Here is a 23,522-nt window from a genome sequence, read left to right as displayed (position 1 = left end):
CAGTGTCCCTGGCCCTGGGGCTTCCTGTCAGGGGAATACAGACCCCCGGGAATGCTCTCTGCCTTTGCAGCCTCTTCTTCGCCAGGGCTTGTGCTGCGCCTCCGATCAGTCTCAGAACCTTCAAGGGCCCGTGGGGAGAGACTGCTCTGGTGAGCGCACACACCTGCTGGTAAACTGGGGGTGGGGGCAGGGGTGTTGGGACTGTCCTTCCCCAGCTTCTGTTTGCTAGTCGGTGGGCTTGTTGGGGCCTTGGCCCTGTGGGATCTCTCTGGGTGTGGTCCGTAGCTGGGGCTGCTGAAGGCCCTCTTGACTCAAAGGGCTCCAGGAGCAAGCGCAGGACCATGTTTTGCCTGAGGCCTCGGGTAGGTTCAGAGGGTCGCTTGCAAGGTCTCTGCCCTGGGCAGCCTGGAGCGCTGGCCACAGGCCGAGTTCTGCTTGCAGGTTATAGCGTAATGTGGTTTGACACGCACTCAAGCCCCGACTGAGTGTGGGTCCTGGATGTCTGTCCTCCCCAAGAATGTCTGTCTTCCCTAAAAGAGCCTGAGGGCAGGAGTTTCCATTGGCATGAAGGTGTCTTGAGTTTGCGGAAGGAGGCGGGGTAGGGGGGCTGAGTAGGGTTGGGCGAGAGGTCCCCCAGCATCACCTGCAGGAGGCAGACACAGCTCGAGTTCCCGAGGAGTTTGTTGTTCAGTCGCTCAGTCGTGTCCAACTCTTTGCGATCCCATGGACTGCAGCACGCCAGGGTTCCCTGTTCTTCACCATCTCCCAGAGTTTGCTCAAACTCTCATGTCCATCGAATCAGTAATGCCATCCAACCATCTCATCCTCTGTCATCCCTTTCTCCTCCTGCTTTCAATCTTTTCCAGCACCAGGGTCTTTTCCAAGGAGTTAGTTCTTCACATCAGGTGGCCAAGGTATTGGAGCTTTAGCTTCAGCATCAGTCCTTCCAATGAATATTCAGGACTGATCTCCTTTAGGATTGACTGGTTTTATCTTGCAGTCCATGGGACTCTCAAGAGTCTTCTCCAACACCACAGTTCAAAAGCATCAGTCCTTCAGCGTCAGCCTTCTTTATGGTCCAACTCTCACGTCCATACATAACTACTGGAAAAACCATAGCTTTGACTATACAGACCTCTGTTGGCAAAGTAATGTCTCTTCTTTTTAATATGCTGTCTAGGTTTGTCTCCCGAGGAGTTATGTGGGGGCATTGTTTAAGTTAATCCCATCAGTGAGGGAGAAAACAACCTTGAGAAAGGATTCTTCTCTATCCAGAGGACTGCCAAATACGGTTTATGGCAGATTGAAGGATCCTGGCAGGAAGCTGTAGTTTTCAAGCCAGCTGGGAAGAGCAGCTGTTGTCTGCCAGGCGGCCCCTCTGAGACCAAGGGAGACTGTATGCATTGTCCTTGTTGGGGGGGGGGGCACTGGGCCTTGGCTCAGGGAATCACACTGTCCACAGAGAACCCACTGAATGGCTCGTCTGATGTCCCTGGGGTTTGCATCTGCCCTCTCTTCTTCCCCTAGAAACTGACCCTTCACCCATTGGGACCCCCCATAGCTCCTCTCCCTTCCTGGGTCATGGCTCAGGGCCCGCATGCTCCGCAGACCCTGAGCAGAGTGTCCTGAAGGAAAACACCCCCTGCACGTAAGGTTTACCACGAGACAGAGGAGCACATCCAGTCTTGAAGGTTCTGGGCTTCTGCCTCCTCAGGGAGCCTGGCCACGCCCTCGGGGAGCCTGGCCACGCCCTCGGGGAGCCTGGCCACGCCCTGAGCTGCAGGCATAGTCCTACCCAGGCCAGAGCCTGAGTCTGAGATGCTGCAACAGAGGCCTCCAGACAGGTGGTTCTCCCGTCAGTCATACCTTCCGCGATACAGGCTCGGTGCCCCTGCCTCGGAATGGCCCTTCCCCAACACGCGGTTCACTGGAGAGCTGCCTGTTGGCGTGGAAGCACCAGGCCCTCTTCCTTCTGGTTCCCACCACCAGGTCCCATCCAGGCCACCTGGGGCCTTTTCCGGAAATGGTCACATTTTCGCTCTACATCCAGTTGTCCACAGTCTGGTGACTTGGAAGGGACTGTATCCTTCCCACAGCCGAACCCACCTAGGCTTCCGGTGTGGATCCCAGTTCTCTGCAGCAGGCTTTCTCTTTGGGGAAGCCTCTCCCAAGACACGGGCAGCTCCAGTTTCAGTGCTAACACCTGTGCTTTGTGACAAATGCTACTTGTTTCGATCCCGTACACGAGCCATGCTTGTCAGAACCCCAAGCTGGCTTGTACTTCATTTGTGTACATATGCATGTATATAATGTTTATATGAATCTATACATACTGTCTATAAAATCATCGCTTCTGTAAAAACCAAGAACCACTGGCTCTTTTGATTCGGCTGCGTTTGCCCCATGTGATGACAGCACAGGCGGCCCGTCTCCGAGAAGGGGTATTTCAGGGACGAGGTGTCCCGTGTTCTCTTTATTTGTTAACTGTTCCTGGAGGTGGATGTTCCGACCGTTGACTAGTGGAATACAGTTCGTGTCATGTTTGTTATTTCGATAACTGTCAGGGTTGTGGGGGGTTATGAACCTGTCTCACTGAAATGTGAATAAACACCTCACGGGCCCAGCTCATTGGAGAGCCCCTCTGTGCTTCATGGACGGCTGTCAACAGCAGTGGGCCCGCTCGCCAGGTTAGGAGAGGCCCAGACTTGCCAAGATCCCCTCAAAAGACTTGTGTCATCACTGCAATGGTTTTCTGGTCCAGGCTGTCTAGACCCCTCGAATCCTCGCCATGATCTGCTGAGAAGCTAAAAAAGTACTATCCCCATTTTATAGATGAGGAAATTGAGGCTGCAAGAGCACCAGAAATGCTCACCCAAGCTCTCTAGCTAGGCTGGGGATTCCAACTGCAGTCTGATGTCAAAACCCACGTTCTGCAGGCAGTGGATTTCTTGAAGTCAGGGCTTGTCCATGTCATTTCTGTGTGCCCGGGCCTGCCAGGCTCAAGGCAGCGGCTCACAAGTGTTTGATGAATGACTGAATGATTGGCGCAGATATTCAGCTGGTCCACTCTGGTCCAGCAGGATAGCCTGTCCTGATTCATAATTCTACAGCCCCGTGTTTACATGTTTGGGGCATCACTCTTGCCGAGACTTTGATGGGTCAACCCACCCTCTGAGCCTCAGTTTCCTTGTTCTCAAAGCTGAGACCCAGACTACCATGCTATAGTGAAACGTTAAGTTCAAGAACTTCAAATGCCCCAGAGCCCCGTGCATGTTTCAAGTCAGAGATGAGATTTGTGCCGGGGGTTGGGGGTGAGGGGTAGGGGCTGCAGCTCAGAGGCCTGAGTCAGGAAGTCCAGAGCTGGCTGGGCCTGTGGCCTTGGTGGCAGGTACTATCCTGGGGCTGTCAGCAGAGGCTGTTCCCAAACCAGCCCCGTCCCTGCCTGGCCTGGCTCACGTGCGGCTGGGAGATGGGGGAAGTGTTATTTAATCCCACGTGCACTTTGGGGCATGTGTCAGCATCCCTACTTCCAGGTGAGGAAAGTGATGTCCTGAGCAGCAGTGTCACTTGCTCCCCAACCCCTGGGCTGGAAAGTGGCCCAGAGTCACCCCAGGGGCATTGAACCTCCCCTTGTCCTTCCGCCTGAATACATCCATCCCACCCTACTCGGAGTCAAGATGCGGGAAGTTCAGAAAAACAGGAAAGAGCCCAGAGCAGATTTATTTTCCTTAGATAAACTTCATACACAATATAGTCAGGAGTCCTCAGCTTTCACCTAAAGGTCAGTACTTATTGCAGTTAGGCCCAGTGGCTCTAATGGTGGAAGGGAAACTTTGAGAAGGCTGCCTGTGTTCAGAGACAAGATAATCGTTGAAAGGCAAGGGGTCTGCCCTGCAGGGGGGCGCACTGGGCAGGGGTCAGGAGCAGGAGGAAAAGAGCGTGGGGCAATGGGGTGGGCTGGGCTTGGGCAGGCTGGGGGCGGCCTCCCTCCCGGAAGCAGTGCCTGGGGCCGTCTGGCCAGGACCTGCAGAGGGGGCAACAGAGCCGGGACCACGAGGTGTCTCGGGGCCCTGGCTGGTGGGGCCAGTCAGTGCCTCAGCCCCGCCGAAGCTCCTCCAGCTGGTGGGCCACCTTCTCCAGCTCTGCCTCGATGGCTGACAAGCTCTCCAGCTCCTGGTCCTAGGAGAGAACCCCCAGAGTCAGCCGGGCACTGGAGCGTGGAGCGCACAGTCAGCCTGGTGGCTCCCAGCTTAGCTGTGTGACCTTGGATGGGTGGCTTTGCCTCACTGAGCCTCATCTATTTCATGGGGACAGTGAAGCTGCCCTGCTGCACTGCTCTGAGAAGCCGGCGTGCAGGAGTGTGTGCCCTGACCCCATACCTTCCCCAGTGGACTCATTCAGGCCCACCTCCTCCTCAACGGCTCTGGGCAGACATGTGGGAAACCAAGCCTCTGGTGCCTTTCAGAGCTGCTTCGAGTCCCCCAACCCCAGGCTAAGGCAGTGACAGTGGCTTCCAGGGTAAGGCCGTGCCTGGGTGTCCTGTCTGCTGCAGGCCTCCCTACCCGAGGGGCAGGGGACCAGGACACAGGCTTGAGGACGTGAGCACTGTCTGGACGGGGCCTCCATCCTCTGTCCCTGTCACTGGGTCCCCAAGCTCTGGCTGCCAGGGTGGTCCAGGGCAGCCGGGGACCCTCTGGGACTGACGCCCACAAGAGCATGCCCTCAGATTCACAGCAGGAGTCAGCCATACCCCAGCTTTGACCGAGAGGGGTGATTTTCCAGGAGTCCCTGCCTGGGGCCCAGTGAGAAGAGACGGACAATGGTTGCCAATGAAATGGGGACCCTAGTGGCTCCCATCTTAGAGTAACACCCCAGGCAGGAGTTCTGTGATTCTGGGCTCATTTTTTCTAAAACCTTTGGGCTGAGTCGGGGGGCCCTGCCCTGTCCAGTCCTCAGGACTCGGGTCCCCATTTCTCCTGCCTGTAGTCCAAGGTCCCCTCTGCCCATGGAGAAGGGAAGCCAGTCAGTCCCTCAGGGCCCCTGACTCTCCCCAGTTTCTGTGGGTGGGGAAGGCAGTGATGAAAGGTGCCAGCCTTGGGGAGGGGTGAGAGGTAAGCAGCTGCTTCCTGAAGGCCTGTCCCCTCAGCCCCTGGGGACACAGGCAGATGAACTCTCAGCGCCAGCTGCCAAGGAAGAGTCTTCTCCCCCTTAGACTGCTGAGACCCAGTCCCAGGCCCAGAGAATGGGTTGGGGACCCGAGGAAAGGGCCGTATTGTCTTCTGGGTGGGCAGAGAAGAGCACTGGGGCCACAGCTTCAGACACATCCCAGCCCCCATAAGGCCCTGATGCCCCCCGGAGAACTAAAGCCTGAACCATGGACCCCCCCAAGGCCTCCCCCAGCTCCAAGGTGCTGTTGCCAGCCCGCCCCAAAGTCCCATCCCATCCCCTCCCATGGTATATGTCTTCACACCCCTCTGAGTTTCCCAAGTAGCCTGGGCATAGCTAGGGTTTCAAAGCTCATGTGCATTCTGATCATGATAATGAGGTGGGCAGAGAGGACTTCTTACCCCCATTTCACAAATGAGGGAACCGATGAGGCTCAGAGAAGGGGAGTGACCTCCCCAAGGCCACCCAGCTAGGAGGAGGTAGACCCCGGGTCTTCTGGCACATGCCCATGCCTCCCCAACCCGTCACCACCAGACCCTCCCCACTTTGCCATCAGGGCGGGAGGTGGGGCCTGAGCCTGGGAGGGGGGTGCGGCTGGACTGCCTGGAGGTCAGGAGAGGACACGCTGGGCCAATGGTAGGGCCTCCCCAGACACCACCTGTCCCTCAGTGTCCCCTCCTGTCCTGCCCTCCAGCTCGAAAGGCCAGTGGTACCCCGAGCCTGGATTCCCCCAGGCAGCAAGCGGCCCTCCCAGGCCAGCCCCCGCCAGGTCCTTTAGTTTCCAAACTCTTCTCTATTCAAAATTCCAAGCGCCATCCATCCATTCTTCTGTTTCCAAACCTGCAGAGGCTCCCTACTGCCTTTCAGACAAAGGTCCCTCCCAGTGCCTCTGGGATCCGCTTTACTCGCCAGCTCTTCAGCTTCTGTGTGCTGATCTGAACGTTTCTGTCTCCTGTTTGCCTGTCCACCAGCTTTCCTGGGTGCCCGCTCCCCCCGACACGCCCTTTCTCCTGGGCCTTCCCAGTCTCCTGAGCACCCCCTGTCCAGGTGCCTCTCCAGTCCCGACTCCAAGGGGACAGTGTCCCCTTGGTGATGCGGGGCAGTATGTCTGGGTGCAGCTGCCCCCCAGCTGGGCCCGGGGCCAGCTCCCACCCCGTACCAACCTCTGGTCTGCGGTTGGCGCTGCCCTCCTCCTCCTTCTTCTCTTCCGGGTAGCCGCGCACCTGGAGGGGCAGGCCGGCCTCCACGCTGTCCTCCCGGGAGTTCGGCCTCCAGCCTCGCCGCAGCTGCAGCCTGGGACCCCTGAAGCCGTAGCCCCGGGCCCGGAAGGAGAGCCTCATGGAGCGGTCGGGGTCCTCCTCTTCCTCCTCCTCCCCCTCCAGCCGCTTCTCGGCCGTCAGCTCCTTGGCCAGCTGGTCCATCTTGCTCCATCGCTTGGCGTCCTCCCACTCCTTGGAGAGCTGCTCCTCCTGCTCGGGCTCCCCGCTCTTCCCACCACGGAAGAGGACTTGAGGGGCCCTTGCCATCTCCTCTTCCTCCTGCCGGGAGTGTGCCCACTCCCCCTTCCCCTCAGGGGGCTTGGCCTCCTCAGCCCCCATCTTCCCGGCTCCATCCTCGGGCCAACCTGGAGCAGCTGGTAGATAAGAGCGGGAGAATAAGGGAGCGGCTGCCACCTTTCTGGGTCCCTGCCACTCCCTTAGGTCTCTCTGTGGCCACTGTTGTGACCACAGACCCTGTACGCCAGATCCAGCTCAGCCTCTCACAACAGACTCCCCTTGGAGGGAAAGGTCACCTTGACGCCATGCTTTACAAGACCCTCTAAAGCTCCAAGTCACCTCTTCCTTAGCCCTCTCATCCCAGAAGCCCCAACCCAGGGATCGCCCGGCTGGGGAGGAAGGAAAGACCCTGATCAGGCCCTCAGGAGGAGCCAGGACCTCTTCCTAAGCCCTGGCTGAAGCTAGCAGCGTCCCCAGACCAGCCTGTTCCCTCCAATCATGCTGCTGTTCGGTTCCCAAATCCCACCCACTCACCCTGCAAAGCCCCTCTCCCCTCCTGGGGGTGGAGAGGGGCTATGTGGACTAGTGGAAGATGCAGGGTTTTGGAACCAGACAAACCTGGGATGGAATCTCCGCGTGTACTACAAATCAGCTGTGTGACCATGGGCAAATTACTTAACCTCTCTGAGCCTTGGTTTCCCATCTGGCAGATGGGAATAATACCTACCTTTCAGGGTTGTTGAGAAGGTGGAATGAGATTATGGATCAGGGGACCCCCCTCCCACCCATCCCCCTCTCCCCAACACATCTGCTGAAGTCTCAGACATCAGACACAGTCTCACCCCTCTGCGTCTCCTTGTTGCCGAGGCTCGGTGGGGGTTTAAACGCTGCGGTGGGCGGGCTTTCTTCCTCCGGGACGGCCTTCTCTCTAGCCTCCGCCTCCTCCCACTTCTCCTCCTCCTCTTCTCTCTCTGTCTGCCTCCCTTGCTCTGCACTCAGGCCCTTCTCCCTGCTGGCTGGACCCTGGGAGGGACCCTCGCTGTCCTCCTTGGCCTGTGGGCCTGGGTATTTCGGGCTGGGGAGGCTGGCTAGGGGGTGGGCGTTGGAGGGGGCCTCCTCCTCCTCCCCAGGGGCCTGGTTGTCCTCCTCAACCTTGGGCCCCGGCCCAAGCCCTGGGGAGGCCTGAGGCCTGTCTCCGTCCGAGTCTTCATCACTCTTCTCCACCTCTTTAAAATCGTCTCTTTTTTCTGCAGCATCCTTGGAGGACACCTCTTCTGTCACCTCTACAGAAACAACAGAGCAAAGTCAGGCCCTGAGGACAAGATCGGATCTCCCCCGGGCCCAATTTCAGATCTTAGTCACTGTATCTCTAGGCTTCCAGCAAGCCCAACCCAAGACACACAGGAGAGAATTAGGGCTGCCCTCTCCACGTCTGGGTTTGACCTCAGCACAAGGGGATTGTGTTTCTTTCTTTGTAATTCTGCCTCTCGAAGGAGAATGTGATGACCCCTTGAAAATGACCCCAGAAGATAGAGCCCTGAATTTAAAATTAAGACAGCAGTTGAACTGCTGTCTGATCTTGGGCAAGTTCCTTAACCTCTCTGTGTATTGGGCACCATTACTGTGACTTCCTTCTCCCTTCTGCAAGCATTCTATCTTGAGCATCCTATGAAAGTATTCAATTCCTCAGGATTTGTCAGCTTTCATTAAAGGTATTTACTTGTACCTGCTTTGAAGACAGCTTTTCATCTAGTAAAAATCCCTCCCATTGCTAGAAATGATTACTGTCAAACAAGTCACTACCAAGTACATTCCACCATTTGACCAGGACTCCAGGTGCAAGTGCTCCCACGCCCACTTTACAGAAACTCAAACCGATCCTTAGAAAGGTAAGGTGACCTGTCTGTGCTCACAGATGGCAGAGCTGAGCCTTAAACCCAAACCTCCGAATGCCAAGTACAGGGTGCCCTTTGCACTGACGTGTGGCTGTCTCCCCAGTGAACGCTACACTATTCTCCCTCCTACAGCCCAAGGCACACAGCCAGAGTCAGCCAGACACTCGTTTCCATGGAACCACAATGTGTGAGTCCCTGCCGTGCCTCAAGCAGCCACCAGGGTGAGAGCCCTGGCCCACGTGAGGGCACATTGGCAGGCTTCCCCTCTCAGCCCCAACAGATGACCACCGAGGTCCCTGCTTCTAGGAACTGGCCCTGGTCACTCACCTTCCACATGCAAAGAATAGGCCTGCGGGGACAAGCGTGTGAAGCGTGTGACTGTTTCTAGCCAGAAAGGTGAGTTTAACAGAGCATCTCTCTGACCTAAGCCATGATCTCTGTGACCCCTAAAAGCTCTCTGTTTTCAAGAAGGATGATCCAGGACTTTCCTGGTGGTCCAGTGGTTAAGAAACCGCCTGCCAGTGCAGGGAACATGGGTTCAATCCCTGGTCCAAGAAGATCCCAGATGCTGTGATGCAACCAAGCCCACGCACTAAGCTAAGGCGCACCGCAACCTGAGAGCAGCCTCCACTCACCCAACCGGAGAAAGCCCACACGCAGCAATGAAGACCCAAAGCGGTCAAAAATAAAAAAATTTAAAAAAAAAGAAAGATGATTCAGATTCATTTAGTATTTCAGACCTACTCCTCTAGGATCTTGCTGCCCCTAGGCTATGCCAGGGCACCACTAAATTCCCAGGAGGACAGGCATTGGGGGCGGGGGCCCTGCCTCGGTGGCCACTGGAAAGAGTTGATGCTGCCCACCTGCCAGGCCTCCTGCCAGAGAGTGCCATTGCCTGGGATGGGCAGATGGGACCCATCAAGGGCTGCAGAGTGAGACGTACCGTCTCCAGTTATGCCTTAGAAAGGTGCTTCAACCTCCCTGGGTCTCAGTTTCCCCATTTGGAAAGAGAAGGAAGTAAGAGCTCCCTTACAGGACCCAAAGGAGAGGTTTCTGACTCCACAGGACCCTCGGTCTATTGTAACTACTGTTCTCTTCATTATCCCACCCCTGGTCTCTGGCCAGACGTGTCGGCACTGACCTTTCGGCTCGGCCTGGTCGTTCGGCTTCTCAAGCACCTCTGAGAGTTCATCCTCGTAACTGCTGTGCTTCTTCTGCTGATGTGTCCGCTCCTTGGCTCCTGGATAAGAAAACGAGAAAAGCATCCCATTTGGTCTGAGCCCCGCATGGTTGGCTGTGAGAATGGAGGCCTCTGTTTCCTCATCTGTAAAACTGGGCACGTCCTGTTCTGGGCCTGCCCAGTGAGAGAATGAGGGGGCAGGAGCTGGTGGGGGTGGCGGGGAGGGCTGGCTGCCCCCTCCCAGCTAGGGCCCGTCACACGACCTCATCACCTCTCCAGACTCCACTTCTCACCTGTGAAATAAGAACGCGCCTTGCCTACTGCCTCATGGAGTAGCGAAGACTCAGAGTCGAGGGCTCCAGGAGTAGGGAGTGGGGAACCCTTAGGACCTGGCTGGTAGTTAGGTCAGTGGTCCCCAACCTTTTCGGCATCAAGGATTGATTTCGTGGAAGACAATGTTTCCATAGATCGGGTCGACAGGAGGATGGTTTGGGGATGATTCAAGCTTAGTAGGGTTTGAACTTTAAAGAGAATCTAATGCCGCTGCTGATCTGACAGGAGGCGGAGCTTGGACGGTAACGTGAGTGATGGGGAGCAGCTGTAAACAGAGGTCGCCCGCTGCTCACTTCCTGCTGTGCGGCCCAGAGATTAGGGACCTCTGGGCTAAGGGACCCTGTAGCAGGAGGTAACAGTGACTGCTTGTCCCCTAGTGGGAGCTCTTGATTCAGGCAACACCTGTCCCCATGGACCCCCATAAGCCCAGGCAGAACACCTGTCTGCATCAACCCAGGCTGTGCTGCCTCCTCTGTCTCCACTCACCCTGGTTCTTGACGATGGCCCTGGCCAGGCCAACTCTGCAGCCAATGCTGGTTTTCCTATGACGGGAATTTCTGGGGTGGCCAGAGGTGCCTGACATGGTGGCTGTGGACCAGGGATTATGCCCAGATCTGGCCCCTGGCTGACCAAGCTTCACATCTCCTGGTTAATCCTATGCTCTGTGACCTTAGGTGACCTGGGCAATCCAAGACTTGGGTGCTCATCTATAAAACAGGGTGGCTGCCTCGTAAATGGTAGGATAGAGGTGTGCAGAAGGCATTATGAGAATACAGAAGAGGGAGTGGGTGGATAGGTAAATGGATAGATGGATAGACAGACATGTAGATCTATCTCATCCTCTTAACAGAGAACAATAATGTACCTGTATATTGGACACCGTTTATATTGAATACACACACGTGTGTGTATGTGTGTAAACAGATGTTTCGGGACACATCTTCCTATCATAGTCTTCATTGACATTACATTTAATTATTTAAATATAATGTCACTCAATAATTAATTTAAAATTACCATATTGTATCCTAGCAACCATGTGCAGTGGATGTCTGTCTTCCAGGACAAGTGAGCGAGAGGAACAACGGTGTGCTAACTTGGGGAGGGCCTCAGGGAGCCTTCCAGCTGTGATTATTTTCACTCGCTTCTTCCCCCAAATCGCTCTCCATTAGTACATGTGGCCCAGTCTGCCCCAGAGGCCTCAGAGTAGGGGCCTTCCCTGAGCCTGGGCAGCCTTTGTGCCCCAGCCCACCCCACCCAAGCCAAGCCCTGAAGATGAGCCTTTACTTCCTTTGCAGGGAGATACGAGACTCCTGCTCGAGGGCCCAAGGATGCCCATGCCCCCACCCCCAAGTAAACAGCCCCTTCCCACAGGGAGGTGCAGGGCCAGGACCCATTTCTTCCAATTTTCCAGGGAGGCCTTCTGTGCCTCACAGGAACCCAGGAAGGAGCCTGGGACTGGGCAGAGTAGCTAACTCTGTGGGATGACATCAGCCTAACCCTCCATTCCCAGTATCCTATCTGGGCTCTGCTTGAATATCCTCAGTGACAAGGAGCTCACTACCTCACAAAAATCACTCCATTCCCAAGAGCATCAGTGGATTTTGTTAACCTCTTGGAGAAAGACACACCTCACTCCGAAAGCACACTGGAAGTCTGGGCTGTGTTTTGGGGCAAGCGAGATCCTGCTTTTCCTATCTCCCCTTTGAGCAGAAGCTCACAAGAGCAAAGAGGCCCCTCCTCTCTCCTGGAGACCAATTTCTTTCCCATTAAACAGAGAAAAGAAGTCCTCTCTGTAACCTAGTCTTGAAAGTGCCCCCTCTAACAAGGCTGAACTCCAGAGACCACAGGGTTTTAGAAGAGCTGCTTCTGGTCTTGGGATGTCCTTAACTGATTGTGCGATCTTGGACAGGTTGCTCAACCTCTCTGGGCCTTGATCTCTTTAAGTGCATGAATGATAGGACCAAGTGGCACAGAGGACTCCACCAACCACCCTATACAACAAGGTGGTAAGTGAGGGTCAGACACAAGACCTTGCTCAACCTTCCACCATGGTCTTTCTGACTCTCAGTTACTGGAATTCACCCAGATTCATGTGCAGTGGTTGGAAAATACCTTGGAGAGCGAGGTCTTGGAGCTCTTTCAGCAAATTCTGATGTCGCAGGATTGAGAGGATCCGTTCATCTGCAATGAAGGGGAGTCGTTACGGGTGGTTTCCAGAAGACAGCAGAGAAAGAGATTGCCATCAATATTTTCAGCTGAGCACAAGGAACTTAAAACTCAAAACCCTGGTGGTAGCAGCAAGATTGGGTCTGGAGATAACACTTCTGAAATGACTTCCTTTCCAAGTTTGCTATCGTGTCAGGAAGGTCAGCCACTGTCCCTGCACCTAGACTTCTGCCAAGAGATGGCATCTCCTGCAGTGATGCAGGAGTGTCTCTAAATACAACCCGTTTTCCCATTTCCATGCCTCTGCTTGAGCTGTCCACTTCACCTGGAGTACCCTCTTTTTCATTTTTCTACCTATTGATTTCCCACTTTTCTCTTAAATCCCAATCCTAACTGGCGACCCACTCCAGTACTCTTGCCTGGCAACTCCCATGGACGGAGGAGCCTGGTAGGCTGCAGTCCATGGGGTCGCTAAGAGTCAGACACGACTAAGTGACTTCCTTTCACTTTCCACTTTCATGCGTTGGAGAAGGAAATGGCAACCCACTCCAGTGTTCTTGCCTGGAGAATCCCAGGGACAGGGGAGCCTGGTGGGCTGCCATCTATGGGGTCGCAGAGTCGGACACGACTGACGTGACTTAGCAGCAATGCTAATGTTGGATCCAGCCAACACTGACTGCCTCCTTGCAAAAGCTTTGCCCATCTCATGCTCACCCACCCCTGATGTTCCTTTATTCATCACACATCTACAGGGCACCTACCAGGTGCCAGTGGTTGTCCTCAACACTGGGGATTTAGCATACAAAATCTTCACCCACAGGGAGCTCACATTCTGGGGGCTTGCTGTTCCCAGCCCTGGTTTCATTCTGCCCAGAATTCTAGTTAACTGTGTTCATATCACTCCTCTCTGCTAGACTGTAAGCTCCAGGCACACAGGACTGTTAGCTTTTCATCTCTCAGTACCACTCAGAGCTCAGCACAGACCTGGTTGAGGTAGGCACTTGGTCAGTGACTACTGAATTAAATTGTTGATTTCCATCAAAAGCCACACATCCATGTCCTCACCTCCCAGCCCAGCAGGCAGCAGCCCCTCATCCCAAGCCTGGCCCATACCTCCTCGGAGTGTCTCAAAACACTCCTTGCTGACTGGCATGGGGCTGGGCTTGGAGAGTGTGTCAGAGATGACCTCGACGATACACTTCATCACCTGGGAACAGAATGGGGCCAGTTAGGGCTGGTTTGGGTGTGGGACTCAGCCCCTGGAAGTTCCAAGGCAAATTTCTAAGAGGACATGATGATGCTCACTTTTGTTTTCAGGACTCCATGGATGCCTAGCTCAGGGGCACAGCTGTGCTTCCCAAGCCGGACAATATTAGCAGTAATACTAAAAATCCACATACAGTGCTTACCAAGTGCCAGACACTCCAACCACCTGACCATCAGAAGCCCCTCTAAGGTGGGGGTGGGTACCCTGCACCCTCTCATCCCAAGTGTTTCTCTACAGATAGGGAAGCTGCTCCTGGGCATTAGAGGTGTAGTCCTGCAAAAGTACTTTAGTCTTGCAGATGCCCCAAAGGTCAGCTATCGCCAGGAAGCCTTTCTGGACCACCCAGAGGAGAACAAAGACCTTTCCTGGCTCTTTCCTGGCTCTTTCCTACTGGAAACAAGACTTGGAAAACTGTCTCTAAATATCTATGGGGTTGTCACAGGCAGGGAGTGACAGCTTCACAGCCTGGCTCCATATTCACCAGCTGAATTCCCTGGCTGGATGTGGGCATACATCTACTACATTCGGGTGCCCATCCCAGGCCAACAGCAGCCATTTCTCTGAAAGTCTTGTCCAGTGCCCAGCAAGGTGCTGTGGATAATCAGACATCTGATAAATGGATGATATTTGAAGATGGTGCCAACTGTAGTGTGACATCCTAGCTGTGTGATCTTGGGCAAGAGACTTGACCTCTCTGAGCCTCAATTTCCTCCTCTATAAAATGTGAGTGAGAAGATCTTCCGACTCCCCTCCCAGGGTGATGGGGCACAGATGGGAAAATACTCTGTAACACATGGAGTGCCACACACAGTCAGGGATGGATTCGCAATTTCCAGCCTGCTTCAGCTGCCTAGAGCTGGGGAGAGGAGCAGGAAGTGTCAGACAAGCATCAGGCAACACAGTGAGGAGTGAGGGGGTGGAAGGCTGTGTCTATGGGATGCCAAGGCAACCCGTTCAAGGATCCAGGATAGCAAACTGGGAGACAGGCTCTACAGTAGTCATGGCATCCTAGATAGAACATGCAGGTCTTCACCAGCTGCTCTGGTGTCTCTGACCCAGGCTGCTGAAAACAATATGATGGCCAAAGTGTCTCCCATAAGGAATCTGGCAAGGAACGGCTTATAGCCTGCACCCTTCCTGCAACCACAAACCCTGCACTGGGAATATCAGATAACCACAAGTCCATGAGGACAGATTCTGGGAGAGACGAATTGGGTATGGGTCCCAAGAATGATGGGGAGGTCAGAAAAGGAAGCTCTAGGCTAGGAATAAAAATGCTTATTTACTGAGGACCAACTATGTGTCAGCAATTTGCAAGAGTCCTATTCCTTACCAGGGCTTCCCTGGTGGCTCAGCTGGTAAAGAATCTGCCTGCAATGAGGGAGACCTGGGTTCGATCCCTGGGTTCGGAAGATCCCCTGGAGAAGGGAAAGGCTACTCACTCCAGTATTCTGGCCTGGAGAATTCTATGAACTGTATAGTCCATGGGGTTGCAAAGAGTCAGACACGACTAAGTGGCTTTTCTTCTTTTCATTCCTTACAACTTCCCTCAAAGGAAATATCATCATAGTGAGAAAAGGGAAAGCTCAGAGAATTCAAGGGATTTTTCCCAAGATGACACAGCTACAATGAGTGGCAGCGGTTTTTTCAATTTAGGCCTGTGTGTAACTAGTGAATAGGAAATTTTAAATAAGCACATTGAGGTTTAAATCTCTTTGATGCTTTGGGTTTCAACTATAGCCTCTCTAAAGAAAATAGTTCCTGAAAAGGCAGGGAGTAGAATTTCTCTAATTAACAAGTGAAGATATCTGTGAACATCGGAAGCTAGAAAAACAGCCCCAACTCAGACTTGAATCAATTTGGGGTATATGCCCAACACAGTGTCTCTTGTTGGCCACAGAAGCCCCCATCAGTGTCTTCCAAGTCCTTTCCTGGGTGACCTCCACCAGAAGCCCCAACTGGCCTGGGTGCAGGAGCCATGATCAAGAATGTTCTCCTCAAGGTCCTTTGAGAGAGCCAGGGCTTTAGCAACTGTGGGATGGGGTGGGTGTATTGCTGGCAGAGCCTTGGGGCAGAGCAAAGGGGGAGGCCAGAACCAGGCAGATGAAGACTGTTCTTGCAGGACAGCGGACAACCACAACCTCAGAGAAGTCACCCCCACCAGCCCGTGGTGGGCCTACAAGATTTGGAGTGCTCAAGACAGTGTAGCACACAGGTCCCACCGGGTTGCACACTCAACTCAGAGGAGCCCAGGGACGGCCCTGCAGCAGGCAAGCAGGGAAATCTAGCAGACTTTGATATCTTCTTTTGCAAGCTGTCCCCAGGCTCAGCAGCCGCAGTGCTGACTTCTGGCTTGATGCCAGACTCCTGCAGCTGCCCAAGAACTGGCTGTGAGGGGTCCACTGGGGTCTTCTGCCCCCCCATCCCGGGGCATCCCCACGCCCCTTCTTACCTCAGTGTCCCCTTTATTCATGGGGCTGTTCACAGGCAGGGCAATGACTAGGAAGAAAAAGAGAGCGTGGGTCACTCTTCTGCTCTGAGGGGAGAACCCAGTCCTTCCAGACTGGGTTCATCAGGGGCCTGTTCACCCCAACGCTCCTCCGTAAGACCACCCCTACTCAAATGAGATGTGGAGCTGATTTTATTTCCCTTCCCAACTGCTACCCTCATGGGGGTGGCTCCCACAGGCTGCACTGAGAGCCTTAACCCTTCCTTTTGTGAAAGCTATGCTCTGGAGGAGGTGTGGGGGAAGAAGCCAAGAGCTATGAGAACAGGCCAGTGGCTGGGTGGGACTGAGGTCGGGGGAGGATGAGGGAGAGGCAGAGAGACCCCAGAGGTGAGCGGAAGAGAGGGAGGAGGAGGATTGGGAGAGGTAGAAGTCAAGGGCAGACAGACGGTAGGGAGCAGGAGGAAGAAGGGAGAGAGAGGGGAGCCAACAGCGGTCCTCCCATCTCCCCAAATGACCTTGGCCAGCCACAGCGCAGAGCCGGCGCTGGCCCCGAAGCAGCCCAGACGTGGGGTGGGGGCGACAGGGAGCCCTGTCCCGCGGGGTCGAGAGTCGGAGTCAAAGAGTCAGGTCTGCAGGTTCTGCGCCGAGGCCACTCTGCGGGGTCAGGTGGGAGGCGGGGCGCTGTCCGTGGCGCTGAAAACTCGCCGCGCCGGAGGGAAGGCATGGAGGGGCACGCTGCGCGGCGCGGTGCCTGGACCTCAGGGCCGTCAGGGGCGTCCAGGACCCTCTCCTCCAAGGGCCCGCGCTCACTCACCTTGCCCCGCGCAGAGCAGAAGCGCCAGGACCGCGGCGGAGCGCATGGCGAAGCCGGGGCGCCGAGCAGCTGGTGGTCTGGGGCGGGCCACGGCGCGCGCTCGGGCGAGGGGCGGCTGGACTGCTCGCTCCAGGCAAGCTGCGGCGACACCAGCGCGGGGATGGGGTTTGGTGGTGCAAGGTCTCCGTGTGCGTCTGTCTGTCGACCCGCCCTCCGCACTGAGCTCGGGCACTGCAGCAGTGGGGCATGCTCGCGACCCGCTTATATACCCCGGACCCCGGAAATGACGTCATCGGACCCGCCCCTACCCCTTTCCCCATCCCTCCAGGGGTCCAGCAGCAGCTCGCCCCGCCCCCCAAGCCTCCCCCCACTTAACCCCCGTCCCTGTTGCGGGTGGCCCCCATAGCACACAGTTCTTGGGTGAGGCAGCCAGGCGGACCTGTGACTTCAGGAGGTGGCACAGAGGACTCAGCTGATCGTCCAACTCTCGACGGCTCCCCCGACCTGCTGTATGTCCGTGGGCAAGTCACTTCCAGTCTCTGGACCTCCTGTTCCTCCAAAGTGCGCTGAGGTCCCCGCCAATTCTAACACGGCACTCCTTGCTTCTGAGGGCCTTTGGAGGGGGCCTCCCTTCCTCCATCTCACTGGCTGCAGGCGTGCTCACCATTCTGGGCTCCCTCAACAATCTCGGAGGTCCCCTAGAGGTCCCTGACCCCTTGTCTGAATTAGATCTCTCTCTGGTAACCCAGTTTTGTGCTTTCACAGTTTCTAGTTGTATATGTATTTATTTATTTGAATAATGTTTAGTCTTCATTGCTTTCAAAGTCCTGAGCAGGACCCTTGACACAGAGTAAATCCACTTAATTGATTACTGTTGAAGGCGCTGATTAAGAGTTCATTGCAGGAACAAGTGAAGCGTGGACTCTGGCCGTTGGTGGACAGCACTCATGGAGGGTGGCAAGGGAGGAGAAGGGAACAGTTCTTGACACCAAACCAAAATAGGAGCCCTTGTAGCTTCTACTCAGAAGACCCAGTGCAACCTCTTAGGGTCACCTTCTTGTGGCTGGTTACCCATTCGTGTGTTTGAGAACAGCTCTTACCTTCTCTTATATGTATCTGTGCATGCTCAGTTGTGCCCGACTCTGCAACCCCATGGACTACAGCCCACCAGGTTTCTCTGTCCATGGGATTCTTCAGGCAAGAATACTGGAGTGGGTTGCCGTTTCCTCCTCCAGGGGATCTTCCCGACCCAGGGATTGAACCCGAGTCTCCTGTATCTCCTGCATTGCAGGCAGATGCTTTACCACTGAGCCACTGCGGAAGCCTCTACCTTTTCTTGAGTGTTCTCAAAACCTGGATGCTTTGTGTGTAAGGCTGGTTTCCTGGTTTATTTCTCTCTGCCCTGGGGCCCTTATGTTCTGGTCACAAATATTGCTCTCAACCTGAGGGCCACATTGAGAGCCCTTTGCCACCTGCTCCCCACCCCCCCAATATAGAGAAGCTGGTATCTGGCCTTTGGTGTGACATCATTTAAGAGCCCCTCCTTCTTTCTGTAACCCTCCCCTCCCATCTGCTGCTGCTACTTCCCACCACCTGCCCCACGCCTGTGCCCACTCCCACCCCAAAGGAGAACCTGGCAGAAGCCAGAAGAAACTGAAATGGCCCTGTTCATGCATTTAGTCATCCATTTAACTACTACTTGTTAGTCACCTACTACACGCTTAGAGCCTGGTGAGCTATAGTCCGTGGGGTTGCAAAAACTGAGCACACACATATAGAATAGCACACACGTGCCTAGAACACGTGTTCTAAGAAAAGGTAGAGGCTTCCGTGGTGGCTCAGTGGTAAAGCATCTTCCTGCATTTCAGGAGACACGGGAGACCCGGGTTCAATCCCTGGGTCCGGAAGATCCCCTGGAGGAGGAAACGGCAACCCACTCCAGTATTCTAGCCTGAAGAATCCCATGGACTGAGGAGCCTGGTGGGCTGTAGTCCATGGGGTTGCAAAGAGTCGGGCACAACTGAGCAGCACTCGGCTGTTGTAGGCATGCAAAGTATGTCATGGGGGAGCAAATGCTGTGGACGAAAATGAAGCAGGGAAGTGGGGACTGTGAGCTGAGGGAGGAGTTGGCTTATATTTTAAATAAGGTGGATCTAAGGAGGCCTCACCAAAGAAGTGACATTTCAGCAAAGCCCTGAAGTTGGTGGGGGAGGGGTTGTGTGTTCCAGAGGCAGAGGGCTCCAGGTAGAAGGACCCAAGTCCAAATGCCCAGAGAGAGGAATCGGAGGGAGACAGAGGGCAAACAGCCTGGAAACTAGAGCTGAACAGTAACATGGAGTCTGTCTCAAAAACTTGGAAATGCACAGAAATACAGAACATCACCCGTGCTCCCACGACCCAGGCAGTATTGATCATTTTAAAGTATATGTTTTCTACACTAAATAAGTAAGTGTTAGTCACTCAGTTGTGTCCACCTCTTTGCGATCCCATGAACTGTAGCCTGCCAGGCTCCTCTGTCTATGGAATTCTCCAGACAAGAATACTGGAGTGGGTTGCCATTCCCTTCTCCAGGGTTCTATACACTACTGGGTATAAAATAGATAACTAATAAGAACCAACTGTATAGCATAGGGACTTCTACTCAGTGCTCTGTGGTGACCTAAATGGGAGGGAAACCTAAAAAAAGAGGGGATATATGCATATGTACGACTGATTCAGTTTGTTGTGCAGCAGAAACTAATGCAACATTGTAAAGCAACTATACTCCAATGAAAGTCAATCTTAACTAACTTTTGATCTATGACTGCTGGTGGGAATGTAAATTGGTGCAGCCACTATGGAGAGTTCTTCAAAAAACTAACATAGAGTTGCCATATGATCCAGCAACCCGACTCCCAGGCCTATACCCAGGCAAAATTATATAATTTGAAAAGATACATACATCCCTGTGTTCACAGCAGCACTATGTAAAATAGCCGAGACATGGAAATAAATGTCCACTGACAGACGAATGGATAAAGAAGATGTGGTATGTTTACATAATGGGAAGTTACTCAGTCATTAAAAATAATGCCAAAAATAAACAAAGTGTATGTTCTATAGTCTCTGTTTAGGCTGCTCCGTTGGTGAAGGGCGATTCCCAGTGGAAAACATCAGCTGAACACGCTGAAAGCCTAAGACCTCAGGCCCTTCGGATGTAGGTCATCCTGAACGTGGTGCAGAGGTTTGCGGCCTGCAACCTTGTGCAGGAACCTCTGCAGTATTTGCAGTTCTTTTGTATCATTTCATGTAACAGAGGGTGAGCTTCTTGGTCAAAGAAAATGGACATTTTAGGACACTTGATGTGCATTGCCCAAAAGCCATGAAGAAAGTTGGACCACTCTCCAAGCTGAGTGGGTTTTTCTCCTGGGAAGTTTCAGAGCCTCTGCCACCTTCCTCAGATCACTAGTTCTCCCAGAGCCTATTTGCCTCCCTGAAGCTAAGCATAACCAACCTTCAAAAATGTCCCAAACTAGGCTTTACAAGTGACGATGCCAGTAATTGGCATTTGCACCATTCTTTATAAGCTCTTCAAGACGTTCCGTCATTGAGCCCTTACAGTACCCCTAAGCCTAAATTAGAGCAGGACTTTTTTATTCTACTTTGCAGATATGGAAACTGACCCAGGATATTAACATGAGCTTCCAGGGTGCTATATGGCCAGTGAATGATAAAGTTGGACCGAGAGCTTGTTTTGCTCAAATGTCCATGTTTCCCCGCACCACCACCATCTCTCATGATTTCTCACATGCTGTTACCACTCCCTGGAATGCCTCCCATTACCATCCCACTCCCTCCCCTATAGCCTGGCAAATGCTTCCATCCTTTTTGGGACCTAAAGTAATTGCTCCCTCCTCTCTGCCTCCACAACACTTGTGTGAGCATTTATCACAGAAGGCTGGCATTTTTTTTTTTTTTTTTTTGCCTCTCGATCCTTCTATCTCATTACACGTTGAGTTCCTTGGGATTTGGTCTGCATCCTGCTCATCTTTTGATTTCAGTTTCTGGCACAGTGCTGGGCACATGGTCAACACAATGGATAATTGAAAGGAGACAAAAACTCACATCCGTTGACCCCATATTTGTCTTTGGGCTGGTCGGTTAAGTGAGGAGAAGCAACTGGAAGGGAAAACCCTAAAATACTATGAAATAAGATGGGGTCTTATTTATTCCTCCCACAACAGCCCCGAAGTGAACAGTAGGATTTGCGGGGTGGCTCTGTTATCCTCAACATACATTTTGATATCAAGGCAGCTGTTCTAGTTGCCATTATTTCTCAGCTATCTCAAAGCAGGCAAAGGGTAGATGGAGGCCAAGCAGCTTCTTTGTAAGGTTCTGATGCAGGCCCTGCCTGTATCACTTCTCACAACCCTTCGGCTAGGACTAGAGCACGTGGACACACCTAGTTTCCAGGGAGACTGGGCAGCCACAGGTTCTGATTACTAAAGGAAGCTGGGATACTGGAGGACAATTTGCATTCTCTACCAACTAACCCATGGGGGAGATGCCAACAACTCACCATTGCTGAAAACTTAGAGCCAGGCACTGTTCTAAGAGTTTTACACAGCAAGGTGCTGTTATCATACTTGCTTACAGATGGAGTTTTAACAAGAGAATGCAGCCCAGGGATGGGGGAGCCTGGTGGGAGGCCATCTATGGGGTCACACAGAGTCGGACATGACTGAAGCGACTTGGCAGCAGCAGCAGCAGGAGCCCAAATACCCTAAGGCATTCCTCATGAATTAGTGTCTCTTGCATGCATCTAGAATGATATGAATTATGCACTTCCATTGGGAGGATTGAGAAGATAACCACTCAAATAATTTCTGGGCTGTGGTTCTTAGGAGGAGCCCTGTATGGTGCCGGTGATGGGTCCCTTTTAAGGAGCCAGGCACTGGGTTTGATGCTCATCTTTGTTTAGGTTTCCCCAAAAGTAGACCCTAAGACCACGATCTGAGAATGCATCATTTGGAAATGATTTCATCAATATGGGAGCAGGAAAGTGAGACAAGGAAAAGAAAAAAAAAAAAAAAAGACAATGAAATGGGTATTGATAAGCAAGTTACCACTGAGTGCAGTAGAGACTCAGTCTAGCTGGGACTTCTTGAGAAACTGTGTAGGGCATACCCCAGGATTTTCCCACTGGGGCGAGGATGCTGGGATATTACCTGTTGATTCCTTTCCCTCACCAAGGGCCTCTCCTGGAGATGCTGACTTCCTATCTGCTCTAAGAGAGGGCCAAGCAAACCACCACTGCCAAAGAATACCTTCAGGCAGAGAAACACTGGAAGCTGTTGGCATGTATGGCAACTGTCTACAGGTAACCTTCAACGTGGCTCAGAGGTGGGACACTGACATCTGCTATAGGGTTTTATGCATGTCGTTTTATTTCATCTTTACAATAAACCTGTGGCTGAGATATCAACATCTCTGCTTCTCATATGCAGAAGCTGAAGCTCAGCGAGATAGAGGAACCCCTCCAAGGTCACACAGCTAGGAAATGGTGGAGTGTGGGGACCAGCCATCTGCCACCTACCCTCCCTTTGCCATGCCTGATGCCCTCTAGCAGCCTTATATTTAACTGGTCTTTACCAGCAACCCCCACCCCAAACTACTGCCTCCAGGCTTTCTAAGGCTTCTCACGTTTGAGAGAGACAATTGATGTTTTTCCAGCTGTAGGTGGATGAAGCATGGAGGAAGGCTCTTTTTTACTGCTCCAAGTCTATACATGCGATCTCCATAAAAAGCAGGTCATGGCTTTATATCTAAATCTTCGAACAAGTTCTCTAGCCAGCAATCTGATTTCTAATCAGATCGCTGCTCCTGAGCACCTCTTGTCTTGATATTCTGGAGCTGCTTCTGGTTAAAGCAAATACCTCTCATCTGATGCCCATGGTCAAGTCTTGGTCTTTCCCCCCAGACAAATCTTCTCTCTGTGAATCACTCCTACTGAAATGCAAAGACCTGGGACAGAAAGCCAAGATGTGGTTAACTCTCCATCAATTATGCAGTAAGAGGGAATCAGAGACGAGGGGGATCTGCTCTGAAGGTGGGCTTAGCAGCCCATCTTAGGCTCATGTTGGAGCACCAGGGAACCAGTATTGCTCAGTCTACCCACTGCTCGTGGCTCCCCATGACAGTTTCCCAGATTTGCTGCCAAATTTTGATCCACACACAGAATGTGTTATGATTATAGCTAAGTATATATGTTGCCTTGGTTTTGTATGTTAGATGAAGCAGTGAGCTGAGTGGGTGGCGGGAGCTGGAGTATAGCTCACTGATAGCAAGAGGCAGGGGCAAAGCAAAGTCAGGAACTCTTTACCTTGTGAGCATATGGAGAGCACTGTGGATTAGATTGTTCAACTTCCATTCCAACCCTCTCGGCTAGGGGTTGGGGGGTAGAGGTAGGAAAACTAAAAACTACATTTCCCAGATCCCTTTGCAGCTAAGGACCTGGATGTGACTTGTTCAGTTGTTAAGTCACGTCAGTCAGACTGGTTGCAACCCCATGGAGCATGCCAGGCTCCTCTGCACTATCTCCTGGAGTTTGCTCAAACTCATACCCATTGAGTTGGTGATGCTATCTAACCATCTTATCCTCTGCCATTCCCTTCTCCTTTTGCCTTCAATCTTTCCCAGCATCAGGGTCTTCTCCAATGAGTCAGTCCTTCACATCAGGTGGCCAGAGTACTAGAGCTTCAGCTTCAGCATCAG

The 23,522-nt window shown here is 53.2% G+C and overlaps 1 protein-coding gene across 1 annotated transcript; it reads right to left on the bottom strand.

Moving 5' to 3' along the window:
• Positions 1 to 3,705: 3,705 nt before the first annotated feature.
• CHGA (chromogranin A) lies at positions 3,706 to 16,997 on the bottom strand. The gene is given in 8 exon segments (NM_181005.2): positions 3,706 to 4,179; positions 6,330 to 6,799; positions 7,505 to 7,945; positions 9,699 to 9,797; positions 12,186 to 12,254; positions 13,353 to 13,446; positions 15,959 to 16,005; positions 16,770 to 16,997. Coding segments are annotated over 8 exon segments (1,350 nt in total). The 5' UTR covers positions 16,816 to 16,997; the 3' UTR covers positions 3,706 to 4,095.
• Between the last annotated feature and the right edge of the window lie 6,525 nt (positions 16,998 to 23,522).

The sequence above is a fragment of the Bos taurus genome, chromosome 21 (assembly GCF_002263795.3).
Source record: "Bos taurus isolate L1 Dominette 01449 registration number 42190680 breed Hereford chromosome 21, ARS-UCD2.0, whole genome shotgun sequence".
NCBI lineage: Eukaryota > Metazoa > Chordata > Mammalia > Artiodactyla > Bovidae > Bos > Bos taurus.
The sequence above is the reverse complement of the archived record's forward strand: the minus strand, read 5'-3'. Positions and strand labels throughout refer to the sequence as shown.